Raw genomic sequence first — 14,164 nt, forward strand, 5'->3', positions numbered from 1 at the left:
AATATAAGTGCTGACATTGAAAGAAAGAAAAGTTCCCTACTATATTTCACAGCATACCACAGCTAAGAGGTAGGCAGGTCTGCTCTGCGGGCAACTGCACACCTGGGGCTGCAGAAAACCAGGAAAGACACCTAGTCTGGTCATCTGTGCTTCTGGGAGCTTTCTTCTGGTGGGCCTCCTGGGAGACCCAATTCATCAAACCTGCTAGAAAGAGCAAACCCATTCCTGTGGGTGTGTGGTTTCATGTAACAGGATCCCCCTCCAACCCAGACGTGCCAGTCCACCGAAGGTCTGACTCGAACGCATTACTTCAGCCCTCCCTTACTCATCGCCTACAATCCAAGCCCCAAATGTTAACGACTCAGCATGTTTTATCACAGTAGCATGTACACTTTCAATCATCATTAGAGACGAGGAGGGTCTAGGCTCAGGAACCACGCCAGGTTAAGTAAAACTTTCCATGAGGAAAGCTATTTGTTTTCTCCCAGAGCTGCAAGGCTTCACCAAGAGGGAGGAAGGGAAAAGCTCGCCCTAGCCAAAAGTGTAGACAGTGTTACTGGACTTTGCAGACTACCTGCATGTTGTTCTAATGACATTTGGACTACTGGAAATCACTGAGTGAACTCAGGAGTTTTCAAAGGCATAATTGTGGCAGAAGCAGACTAAACTTAACGCCTCAAGAGCCAATCGCTTTAATCATGAAGCTGAGATGTATGAAAAAGGATACATTTCAGCGAAAGAATAATTCTGTCTGCTATGGTTCCTGTTCAAATAAACTATATCACCAAACCACGTGCATTTCCAGAATACAGAGGAGTAAAAAAAAGAACATATGGTTTAGACGCAAAAAACTTTCATATATACTGTATAGGAGATATATGGACTTGTCAGACATCTAACGGTTCAACACTGTAAGCAATTCATGGGAATGACATTAGCAATAGCTCATATTACATCCAGGAGTTACAGCTTTTACTGCAAAAGTTATTTTTAAAAGAGCCATGTTTAAAATGAAATGGCTGGCGAGACTGCAGCTTTCAGTAACACTTTACCTGTGGTTTTGCCACTTTTACATACTTATTGGGGGCTTAATACTCCCAATTTACCTTTGCAGAGTAAAATACAAGTCGCAATGAGTGCATTCATTGGCATGGTGCTATAAAACTCACAGCTGTGCAAAGACAATCACAAGAACAAAAGCCTCCTTGTTTTAAAAAAGATGATTATGTGGTTCTGATACTTTCTGCTAGCCATATATCCAAACATCAGATACCTTTGTTTATGGCCTGTGTATTTTCATCTTACTATGCAAAGATTTATAGATCTGATCAAGTCAAGATCAGGATAGAGACCTTTATGAAAGCATTCATGTGCAGAGGAGGAGGCTGAATTAATATACAAAACTTCAGACAGGAGATCTCTCTTTCAGATACTGTTATTTCAGTTCTGGCTCCTACGCAGGACTCAGGGCATTCTGGAAAACATTTTTTTCAGCAGCATGTGGAACCCTGGACTCAAGGCCAGCAATAGGAGTGTGCTCCTGGTTTCAACTAAGCTGGCACTGCATCTCAAAATCTGAGATTAGAAACCAGACCTTCAGTACTCAAGCACTGAGTAATCAAGTACCTTGATCAAAGAATCCTCCAGGATGCTGCTTCGCTTTCAATTAAAAACTGCTTTTGTAAAGTTTTGTGCCTTAATGTAACAAATGGGATTACAGAATGTACAATACACCTTGAAATCTGCTGAGAATATAAGTGATACATTTTTTCCTGTTAGTACCAATGTTTTGCTTTTTCAAAATAGCTTAATTTTGATCGGTAATGAAAACTACATTATTTGATGTTTCTAACAGCAGGAAATAATTTCACAAACAAGTGTCATTCTGCTGCAGATAAAATATCTAATAGCTCGTGGGAGTGCCAGTTACAACCTGAAAAATGTTTCTTGGCATTAGCATGCTTAACTGAACTCTCTCCATCCTGGCGAAATGAAAGATTTGGAGCCCAGTTCTGTGTTCTACACAGGCTACACTAGGTCCAGGAAACGGAAATGGGGATGAGGAAGGTGATTTCAAGTCACCTTCAGCATCTTCTGCTGTGAGCCTGGCCAGTTCCCAGCTATCTGAACATCTGGAAAGCTGTGGGAACTTCCACTCTCCTGCCTCTGGCTTTGGGTTTCTTCTACCACTAAGAAAAGCACTTAAAATTCTGAAAAATTGTCTGAGCTGCCCTAGTCAACAGAAAAGAAGGAGGATTAGTTCAAGAGCAGACTAGCATAGCTTTTGACCCAAGTACTAGTTAGACAACTGCAGAGAGGAGCACACTCATAAATATAAAGATGTCAAAGATATAAATTAGGTAAATTTTCACATCTGGTTCAAGGGAGCAGGAAGAATTCTCATCAGCTTGTAGCTTCCCCAAACTATCCATCTCTTCGGGCAATACTAATTCCACTTCACGTCTCAAAGGGCTGTAGAGCAGACACATCAATACCTAAATAACATGTATTCTCTTAAAAGAAATTACAGTGTGGACTTGTTCTAAAGAGGCCCCTCAAGCCTGCCTGCCTGCCTAATGATTTTCCATGAGCTCCACCGCCCTAGCATCCCACACTACTCCCAGGTTAGATCTGAAAGGCAAACGCCACTTAACCTTCACTGTCTAGGGCAGGGGTGGCACATGCCCATGGAGACACTGTCAGTCTTGGCATCACCCACCAGAGTGCCTCAATGTCCTGCTGGTTTCTGCAAGAGCTCCTGGTGCAGAGAACAGGAGATACTCCCTCTCCAGATGCAAAGGACCATGGACTCTTGCAGAGGACCAGGCATAAATGTCACAATTTCAACCACTTTTAATCAAATTTTCCTGTGAAACCAGCAAAGGCAGTCAGCCATAATCTTTGCTAAGAGGCTGAACTCAAAATTATTTGAAACGGGTGCTGGTATCCAAGCCAGATACCTTTCAGTATCAAGAGCATAGCCATAATATATCAGGTATCACTTTACAGCCTGCATTTTAAATATGTTCTATATGTGGAATCATATATTCACATACTGAAATGGACAGCACATTTAATGAGTAGCCCAGGTGGCTACTGTAGATTTTGATTTAAAATATGATTGCCAAGACTAGAACTTACTTGCCAAAATGGAATTCTCTTTGTGTGCTCCCTTTATATCACTTCAGCTACCCACCTTTACCAAAGCAGAAAAATGTCATATAAAGGATCTATATTTATATAAATTCATTGACTGTTTTTTTCCATCTATACTTTGCAGTGTAAATGGTCTATATTTGAACATATTCCAGAACAAAATGAATAAATATTACTTTGAACCCGTAAGCTGAAACCAAAAGATTTCTGTTTATACCTGGTCCAAAACTTCTCTGTGTATATGAAATACATAAATCAAACCTCCCTAAAGTGGTAAACAAACAACCAGAATTTTATCAGATATAATCTGGGAAAATCCATTGGATATTTTATTTGTCCGGTAGTCCCCTGTCAGATGTCAATACCTCACACTTCTTAAATAATTTTAGGTAAAACTGGAGGTATTAGATAGCTACAAGATGTTGTGAAGATATACTTATTAAAATGAGAGATGCTTTGAGAATTTAATTTTTAATGTCATTAAAATATTTCATAATCAGGGAATAGAAAAAGAGTTGTTATACTTGGAGTAGCAGGAAAGGAATGCAGTTAAGTACACCTGACTAGTCTCTGGCTTTCACATTGTTCACAAGTGCTACAGATATTCCACCTACTCCCCCAACAAGAAAAACGATTAGAGGTGGATATACTAGTAATTAAAAATGGTGATAGCTTAAAAAAAACTCCTATTCTAAAAAAAAGTCAGGCCCATGGACAAACGAGTTGCTCCTATTTGGTACGAGCCACTCGTCAAAACCCACGATCCCTTGTTCCACCTTTATGGCCAGAGGTGTGAATGGAGCAGCACCAGGCACAAAGGTGCTGTACACATGCTTTGCCTTTTCCATGCTGATCTCAGTGAGCAGCACATCCTGGGACACCAGGAGCAAACACTGGTGGTTTCCAGGCAGTCACCAGAGTGGCCAACCTGCCCTTTGAGACTGTGTGACGCAGCCCAGACACCACCATTCTGTAACTGACAGGTGAGCATGAGAAGGGGATTTTTAACCGAAACAGGATGAGTGATTAGATAGTTGCTGGGGAGGGTAAGATCACATCAGATGGGGCTTCAACTCACACATACTCTGGCCTATTGGTGGGCTTCTGCCACCCAGAGCGACCCTGCAGCACCCCTCAACTCACAGCACGAGGCTTCCTGCCCCTCTTCTTGAGGGCTGGACCTAGCTACTGGACATGGTTCCATGAGCTGACCCAACAGAAAACGATGTGGATTTTGCTGTTTTGGGCAGGCTAATTTTCCATTAGCCTGCTCTGCTGCTCCATAATCAATTGATACGACTCGAAGGAAGCAGCAAGAACATGTGACAGAGCAAGATGGATTGAGGCCACCCTTTTCATAGAAGCCTGCAGTTCCATCAGATTAAATGTAATGTGAAACCAGTATCTGCAGTAGTGGTAAAAAGGCTGCCTTCATGAAGTGAATATAGCATAGACCTAAAACAGGCTTCCAGCTTCATGCTCCTGTGCTGCATGTCTGAGGTGTGCCAGAGCTCTGCATGGTTTGAACAGAGCATCTTGGCCAGCACAAATCCAACAAGAAACACTTCCTGCCTTTAGCCCCTCTGCTGCATGCTTTCTTTCTCTATTATCCAGATACCGAGACAAATATGAAGAGGGTAGTAGTCCACTCCAGATATACACAGACCTTTTCTCCAGGCAGTGAGATAAGGTTTAGATAGGAAAAGGCAGCTCATGTGGGTTGAGCTCCATCAGTGTGACCCCTGAGACAAACCTAAATATCAGTTTAGCCATTTCTGATTGACTCCCTTAGAGGGAACTGGTGGTGTTTAATTCTTTGAACTACAAAGGCTTGGGTTTCTTCCTATTATATGCTGTTACAGGGACTGTTACATCTATGAACTCTTTCTTGGTCTACAGTTCTTGTTGTCAGCCACAGAACAATTTTAAAAGCCTGCTGGATGCCAAAGGGAACTATATCCAGATTTGGCTAGCTGAAGAGATCTTCAAAGTCAGCCTCAAGTATCAGTGCAGATATACATGGTGGCTTCTACAATTAGTTCTGATCATCAGTTAGAGGACTGGTGTGTATGTGTGCCCAGAGAAGAATGATGGAACAGAGATGACGTTTAAGGCTAAACCATTTACACTTTTTCAGAGAGAATGAGCATTGCTGAAAAACTAAAACCTCTCTCTGAGACCACATGGTAGCAAAGTTCCTCTGTTCCTCCACGAGAAACCTACAGAAGACATGGCTGAGGAACTTCATTCACCCTTCATCCCTGAGATACAGTCCCATCTCTCCACTAGGGACCAGCCAAAGGCAACTTTCATGGTTCTGTCAGAGAAGAGGTTGCTGGATTTTTGAGAGGTAAAGCAGGTAAAAGCTGCCCCTTTCTTGTGCTTTTCTACAAAAGGCAGCTATACACTATATTTAGATTTATCTAAATTCTTTTCCTTACATAAATTCTGTTTTCTCTCAAACCCAAAATTCTGGCATGGCTTTTTGTTTTGGTTTGTATATGTTTCTCATTTAGCTTTTTGAAATCGTGCTTCTTACCGCATAGGTAAGTGATAAAAATGCACACTGTATGAAGAAAACCTTGTCACAAAAGATGTGTTGTGCAAAACTAATGACCTTAATTAACTCCTAATTAGGAAAAGTTCTCGAGACCTCTCTATCATGTAACCAGTAACAACTTCTGTTAAGAAAAATAATTTTCCTAGAGTTTAAAAGCAAAGAGCTGCTACTCAGGCTCCAGAATATTAATTTGCAATCCTAATTCAGTGAGTAACATGCTGTTTAAAATAGAATGACAAAATGTCCTTTTTTAAAAAAAAAATAGTGCAATGACTTGTCCTTAAATCCTCCCTGAAGGACAATAAAATTCAGATGTTCCTTGGCACCAGTTAGTTTCAATGCAGCCGTTTAAGTGACATTTCTTCTTCAACTAGCATGGTATGCTATATAGTTATGTGGCTATTGGAAGGGAATTCACATCCTGCATTAAGGTGAGGGTCCAGAATACTACTGGGATACTTAGCAGCAAATGCTAAATCGCAGTTCAATAAGGTCACATAACCGAATTCCATACTATCCCTTTTATTTGGGAACTAGCGTCTTACAAGTTTATCACGGCATTTCAACTATTCAGTGGTGCATGTAGAATATATACACATACAGAATCTGACAAAACCAGAAAAAGAAAAAAAAAAGGAAAAAGCAGCAGCAAGGCTGCAATAAAACCGGGAAAAAGCAGTAGTCTTAATGTCAGATGCAAAGAGACTGAAAAGTGACGCTGAAAGATACGTCTCCATTTTTAATTTGAACCTTCTCAACTGAAGTAGAGCAGTTTAACATTTAGTTTCAGTGAACAGATTTGCACATCAGACGTTTCACTGCATTATGAATGGGACAATGTTAAATATGTTTTCACTGCAGCTCCACAGGTCACTGGCATGGGCGTAAGCCAAGAACATACAGTTAAGGTTATTACAACATAACTACTGGTCATGCAGCTAGAGCTCTATGCTAACAAACAACATTTAATGCTTAGATTATGTGGTTTCATTATTGTAAATGAAATGAAATGGTCCTTCCCTATATAAAGACAATCCAAGCAAAGTTCGCACCTTTCCACCAGGCTATTAATTGAACTTTTTTTCCACCAGGACTCGAAAGAAGGGGAGGGGGTTAAGGGAACTCCCTGATAGAGCAACATGGTGAATGCAAACCTATGCTGTGGAAGACTTACCATCATCCAGGTACATCTGGTCCAATTCCTCAGGTTCTCGCTTGATCGTTACAGGAATAGGGGCCAAATTATGATTACTTTCCTCATGCAACTCTGGCAATGACAGTGGTTGGGTTGTTGGAGACTCATTTCTGTGAACCTTCGGCAGTTGCTGCTGCTGTTGACCCATTATGGATGAGTGAGTTGGACTGCAGGACTGCAAATAGGTTGGCTCTTGGGTAACAGATGGAACTGGAGAAGAGGGACTGTTGGGATAGAGTGTTTGTTGATAACCAAGGGGACAGCTACTGCTCAGATGTTGACTCACCTGCGGCTGCAGCATGACGTGAGATGATTGCTCGGGGGGGCTTGGGTGCACAACTATAGACCTTGGCACTTCCTGTATGGTGGGGACACCTCCAGTGGGCTGCTGAAGTCCGAGGTGACTGTGGCCCGGGTTGGGGATGCACTTGTAAGGAGAGGAGGAAAGGTCATGCAGCTTGGGGCTTGCGTTGGGAGAAGGTGACATCACAGCGTTTCTCTGCTGACAGGAGGCAAAGCCAGCCACGAGGCACGAACCAGGATCAGGGGGCATCATGATCTGCTGACTGTAGTACGGTTTAGAGAGAGGGCTTAAGCCTTGGTTCATTGGTCCACAGGTTTGAGCAGGCTCATAGTCATCTGTGGGTTCTGTTTTTATAATTGGAACTGTTAAAAGAAAAAAGGTTTTAAATAAACATGAGTTGCGTATTGGTATGATCAAGTTGGCTTGTGGCTAGGATACCCTTTGCAAAACAAACAACGTCGTGAATAAGACTCTGTGTGTCTTTTGCCTAGTTCTCCCACCCTATAAAAAAAAATGAATGAGTCATCAGCACAAGAAAGTCACAGCTGGTTCTAATATTGAAAAGGACTATTTTCTTTGGACTCTCCTCCAGCACTAATGTGCTATAAAAATCTATTTGCAAATAGCTGTGCTTCAGTGGAAGCTTTGGACCCAAGGGCTCCATGGATTTGTAGTAATCAAGGCAAGAATTTAAACTTGGATAGACTACTGCATTTCTACAGCTACTGATGGCCCATTTGATAAATGCCTGTACACACAGTAAACTGGAGCATAAGGTAGAGATGGGACTTTCAAAGTTCCATGAAAATAAAGTTGCAAAGATACATGACAAAGTGCTATGTACAAGAAGTTTTCAATTATAAGGATATTTTTGAAAGAGTATGATCTGATTTATTTAGTCTTTTACATAATTGCATTTAATTTCTGCTAATGCCAGCTCCTAAAAAATGTTAGCCTCTGGCTACCAGGAAAAACTGACTCCTGTTCTAGACCTCTGCTTGCTCTACCCACTGTCTCAAATGATGTCCTATATGAGCTGTCATGTCTCTAAAAACTACCAGAATGTGAACAAAAACGATTGTCAGTGAGCATCAACTCAGTCATGACAAATGCAGAGCTGCTTTCTCAAATCAGAAAGATCCTTTCTCAGATTGAAGTGTCTTTTCAACATTTGCTTTCTCTCTCAAATCAAAGAGAGGTGTCTTTGAAGCTTCTCCTACAACAGATGGAGTGCACAGGTAAAATTTATTCACTTTCTCTATCAGGAGAATTACAAATAGTAGGGCCAAGCTAGACTGTAGATGTATTTTTTTCCTAGACAGATGCAACTCTAATGCATACAACGATTTTGAGTATGGATGCATAGTGGCATTTATCTTCTTTCTAAAAAATTTCTGGTGACACCAGAAAATATTTTTCAGAATATTCCAATAACCAACCCATTGTGGCATGAAGTCAATAATGTAACATCTTTCCACAACTCAGCTCAGATACACGTGTGTCGCATGAGTGTCTCTGACTGTATTTTTATTTGCACGTGTTTTACAAAACCCTTATATATTGTCCAGCCATTTATTATGTTTGTGTATGAGTCTTTTTGAGCCCCTTTAAATGCACATGTGTCCATCTGTACATATAAAACCTCATTTAACACTCACAGACTTTGGTGGTGGTGAATGCACTTCACTACCCTTGTTTTACAGTCCCCAGGCCCCTTTTTAACTTTGTTCCTTTTATGTTCTTTAACATGTAGATGCTTGCAACACTTGTTTCAAGATTTCTAGCACCCTAGTAAAATCAGGTCTATATATGTAACAGATGCACAGGTGCTGCTCAAGACAAATATGTTAGGTGTGATGGACTGTCATTGGATTTCTCATAATCTTATTTTCACCAGCTTGTGTGCTGCACACAGGCCAGCAGGGCTACTAATGCACTTGGCTGCAGAGAAGCAGATTCCAGGTTCAGTGACAAAACCACTATCACACCCTTTAGGAAAATGCAAGACCAAAGAAACGCACCTAGATAAACACAGCAACTCAGATATTGTAAGAAAATACCTTTAACAAGTTCCTGAGCTAGCAAATATTCTCACATGTTTTATATTAGGTTCACTGTGCTAGCACTAACCACAGCACAGCTGGAAATATGATGGTTGTTGAGCACTGAGTTTTCCCAATATATCACTGTTATAGAAACACCTGTGCTAAATAATTCCAAGCTCAATCACTGGCAATACAACTCCAATAAACCCTGGAGTTGTCTGACTTGTTATAACCTAGGGAAGGGTTATAGCCCTGGTGGCAGGCAGGCTGGAGGCTTTACAGAAGGCAGGTTCCTGATCTCAGGCTGGCTTTTCATTGTAGCTCTTCTATAGCACATCTTTGCTACCTGGTTTGCCAAGCACTTTTTTGTCACTTCAGTCCTAGTTTTTTCTTTACAAAAGCAATGCCATGGGGGTCCATTTGGAGCTCTGATTAGTGGCCATGAATATTGTGAATCTCTTTTTGCATGTTGCTACACTGAAATACACATGCTGCAGCCAATGGAGGATCACCAGTAAGTCCTGCTCTGCACCAGGTGAAGGACTGATGGGTGGGAGGGACTCTATTCCACACCTCTTAGTCCAACAACTCACTTGGAGATGGTGACAGCAACCAAAGACACTCCTGGTGCCTACAAATTCAGAGGGGAAAACAGAGACTGGTTAGGACTAGTCAGGGTAAGCCACAGTAGCTTGTTTGCTAATGGCAGGTTGGTAGCCAGAGACGGAAACAAGAAGGAGGGATATGAGAGTAAGTGGCACCTCCATTTTCTTTGACATCTGTTGACATTGTTTTGCTCTGAACTAATACTTCTGGGCATCAGTTATTTCATGTAATGGGAAACAAACTGTCTTTAAATGGACAGATATTACCTGCACCTACGCTTAGAGTCACCTGAACTTGTTCAATTGAACTGTCTTCCTTACCTTTTATAATGTGTTTTTTCAATACAATAAAAAAAGTCACCACTTGCTCAGTGTCATATATTTTGTTTGTATGCTAATCTCATCACTAGAATAAGTATCACACTGGAAGACAGAAAAAGTATTCCTGCTGAAATGGTGAAGGGATTTGTATTGGACTTTTCTGTGTTTTGCCAGTTGCGTAGCCATTAACCCTGTGCAGAGTGAGTGCATGAATCCTGCAAACTGGGATGGCAGCCCCTCAACCCCCTTTAAAAAACTGCAAATGTCTTCATGAGGTACCAGTTTGGAGAAGGAAGTTCTGTAGGATTTTTTTTTCCATGAAGAAACCATTACTAATGATCCAGGTTATGTGGAATCAGACCTGTAAAGCTGAGCACGTCAGAAGAAATGTAAGACATTAACATTCCCCTTTCTGGCCAGATTGCAACTTTAGTATTTGACAGGAATAACTGTGTGTGGAGGACACACCACCACAAATTGCTACATTACATCAGTTAATGGTTTATTTGTGCTACTCTGTCCTGCTACCTGCTTTTCCCCAGCCTATGTAACTTCAACAAACGGAGTAAAAAAGGCCAAAAATCTTTGCCAATATTTGTATTTGCAAACTCAAACTAGCTGTGGGTCTGATCTGGTCGTTCTGAAAATACTCTGATTGTGTCAAAAGCTGGTGTGAATCACCTTATATTCTTTCTTTGAAAGGACAACTGTTTTCTTCCACTTTTCAAAGGACTTTAGAGCACCCAAAGTAAGAGCTATGGGTGTTTCAAGGCACACCTCACCAAACCAATGTAGGAACAGCCTGCAACTGTACTCACTGGCTACCCACTTACCATCACAGTGTCTACAGCATTACTCAATGTAATGAGGCTACAAGGAACTAACACACCCCCACCCACTGTCTCACTCACTTCTTGGGGACTGAGATGCTCAGCTGGGGTGAGCAACTACACCTGACTTAGAACAGGATACAAACCTTAGTGCCCACCTTCATCATTTTCTCCTAGATAAGAAAATAGAATACCCTGACTTGGAAGGGACCCTCAAGGATCAAGTCCAAATCCTGGCTCTGCACAGGAGAACCCTGGGCAATCCACAGGAGAACCCTCTGCACAAGACAACACAGCAGACAAGGCTGTTCACTGGCCAGCTGGGTACTTGTACTACCACTTACCTACTGACTCATGCTCGATGGACTGCAAGTCTTTAAAAACCCAAGACTGAAAAAGGGGTTTTGAGCCCTGTTATACATGAAGGCATGGTAAGCTAGCTGCCGTAACACACATCTATTTCCATTGTCACTGACTTCCACAAGTGAGTATTTCACACAGGGAGGTGCAATGTGATATAGACAGTACTGTTAATTTTCCCAGGATTAATATTTAACAGAGAACAGTATTAGCCTAACTAACTTCTCGCTCAAATATTTCAAATCTTGAATGACTTGGTATAACCCTGCCAGCTAAGAGACACTCCTAGTCAGTCACACAGCAGGCCTGGGCTGGCGATTAATTGCAAAGCCTACAGCTGTTCAGAACCTGCATGCAGTTTCAGTGAAAACAGTCATTTCTTAAATCCAGCAGAGCCATATCAAATACCAACAATTGTTCTGTCTCAAAACTGTTCTGTGGTGCTGAGGTAGCACCCAGTCTTGAAGACTCTCAGCTGGCTAGAATGAAAAACTGTGACTGAGTTTGCCATCCGCTGAGATTCACCTATAATAAACTGCAGCAATGAAGCCAGAATTTGTGAAATTGAAAACACAAAAGATGATACTCTTTCTACGTATGCTCAGACTCAGAAGCAACATTATTCATTTAAGAGTGCTGAAGGATCTGGCCCTTGCCCTAAAAAGGTAAAAAAGAATGCAAGTTTGGTTTGTACAGTGAATTTTTAAATGCCTGTTACTTCACAATACATTAGGTCAGCTGACAGACTGTTTTAAACAGTCCTCGATTTTGAATATTATAATATGACAGAGGTCACTGTTCTAAATTAGTCTGATAAGCAAATTAATTTCTAATTGGTTTTCAATGGTTTGGTGATGCCTTCTTAGACTCTGAACTCATGTCATTATGTCATCTAATTTAATATGAAGTTCTGAGAACCACACATTGGCAGCAGCCCTAGCTATAAATCAAAGCTTCCTACTCAGAGAGATCAGGGTTATGACATCATACCAAGGCACCGGTGGAAGACAATGGTCCTTCTGTGTGTGTCTGAATCTGGGAGAAATATTTCAGCCAGTTCTGCAAGCCCACATTTAAATGAAAGGCCTTTCTAGCAGGTAAAAAGTTAATATATCAAACCTAGAAGAAAAATAATAAATCATGCACATTCAGTAAAGGGAGTTAGAAAGTACTCAGAAATAAATTATATGTATTTTTTGACAATTCTAACAAGTGTGTTTGCTTTTGCACTTTAGCAATCCAGATGGGTTTTTAAACTTTTTTTTTTTGGGGTGGGAGGGGATGTTTTTAAAATATGTGAACTGAAAAATAAAATCTTATAAATTAAACAGATGTTTATCCTGATTAACATTTAACTATCAAATTCCCATTTCCATGTAGTATTATCAGTGTAGACATTTAGGGCACTACAATGTATTTATTTTACCCTTAAGTTTGATTGAACCTATCCAACAAAATAGCTTCCTTTCATGGTGCAGACTATGATGTAGTTCCTTGGCACCTGCACACAGATTTTAGTTAAGAGTACGAAAATCAAAACACTACTTTTTTCATCATGTGCACACACACATTTCTTCAACTTCTGGACTAAATGCCTGGCAATTGGTAGGAATTTGGGATGAGACTTTCGAAGAGAGCTGAGGAGTTAGGTATCTGAATCTCCATTACTGACTTGAGCTCTGAAAGGCTGTTTGTGCCTTTGAAATCCTTCCTTCTCAGTCAGTTTTGATACTGGCAACACACCTTCAGAAGACACTGCACAGGTCACCCCAGTTCCTGTCACTGCTTTGCTGCTGGTTGACCAGAGACTAGTTAGGGATGTGGACACATGTCCATGTACAGTTCAGCCACTCTGGATTTGTGCAAAGACAAAATCCTGGCTGCTGCTGCAGCACTGGCTGGATCCAGCATACTTGAGGCCTCACCCCTTGTTCTGACTGTGGAACAGTCAGTGTTGGGGAGAGGCAAAGGGCTGGCTGCCCTCACAAAACATAATCCCTTCTTCAGTAAGACCCGAGCAGCAGTGGCTGAGCAAAACTTTCTGAAATGCCCTGCCAACATATGTGCAGCAGTGGCAATCTCAGTGACAAGGGATGAGCACTCAGTCCCAGGAATCTTGTGAGACAGTCAACTACAGGGACCCACGTAGATGCTGTCTCTGAAATTGGTGTTTTTCCCATGGCACCTATTAAAGCAAAACATTTTTAAAGGTCAAGCTGCTATCAAGGCTTTGCTTCTAGTTACTAAATCCAGAGAATGGTGACTCAGACACAAAGGGAGCCTCTTGCTAACAAGACACTGCAGGCAGCACATGTGTATGCAATTTGTATCTGCACAAGTATCTGAACTCACCCTCTCTTGCTAGTACACTGCTACTGGTGCTGCTCATCAGGAGGGTAACTCTAAAACATGCCTGCCTGCCCTTTTTGGGTTTTGTGTATAGATTTTTACAGGTTCAGATGAATATGTACAGTTTAATACAAGAACAGCTCCAGGGAGAGTTGGAAGCCTTGCACATACACCTCACCATATAATCTCGGACAGTGTCATTATCTGATTTGGAAGTGCTTTCCAGCTAACTCATTTGCTAAATGCTTTTCAACAGCTGTTAAACTATTAGGTTATTCTACACATATTTATGAGACAGAAGATTATATATGGTAGCTTGTTGCATGCACTGCTGAATCAGGTGAGGAGAAGTAAAAGGTAGGTAGAGGGCATTTTGGGTTGTGCTAGTACAGAAGATTATGCATGGGCTTTCATTCAAAACAAAGAGATGAAAATTCTT

The 14,164-nt window shown here is 41.3% G+C and overlaps 1 protein-coding gene across 4 annotated transcripts in view; it reads right to left on the minus strand.

Annotated features, from left to right (window-relative positions):
* Positions 1 to 14,164, minus strand: part of NFATC1 (nuclear factor of activated T cells 1) — a 110,952-nt gene that overhangs the window by 24,830 nt on the left and 71,958 nt on the right. Inside the window, exons 9-10 of one of the 4 annotated variants that reach the window (XM_082291891.1) lie at positions 7,198 to 7,577; positions 6,891 to 7,086 (exon numbers count right to left, since the gene is read on the minus strand). In XM_082291891.1, coding sequence (XP_082148017.1) covers positions 6,891 to 7,086; positions 7,198 to 7,577 — 576 coding nt within the window. Of the gene's footprint in view, positions 1 to 6,890; positions 7,578 to 14,164 lie in introns of those variants that run through there. The other 3 variants (XM_082291892.1, XM_082291893.1, XM_082291890.1) reach the window with 3 other exon arrangements.

The sequence above is a fragment of the Coloeus monedula genome, assembly GCF_965178545.1.
Source record: "Coloeus monedula genome assembly, chromosome: 1".
Lineage (NCBI taxonomy): Eukaryota > Metazoa > Chordata > Aves > Passeriformes > Corvidae > Coloeus > Coloeus monedula.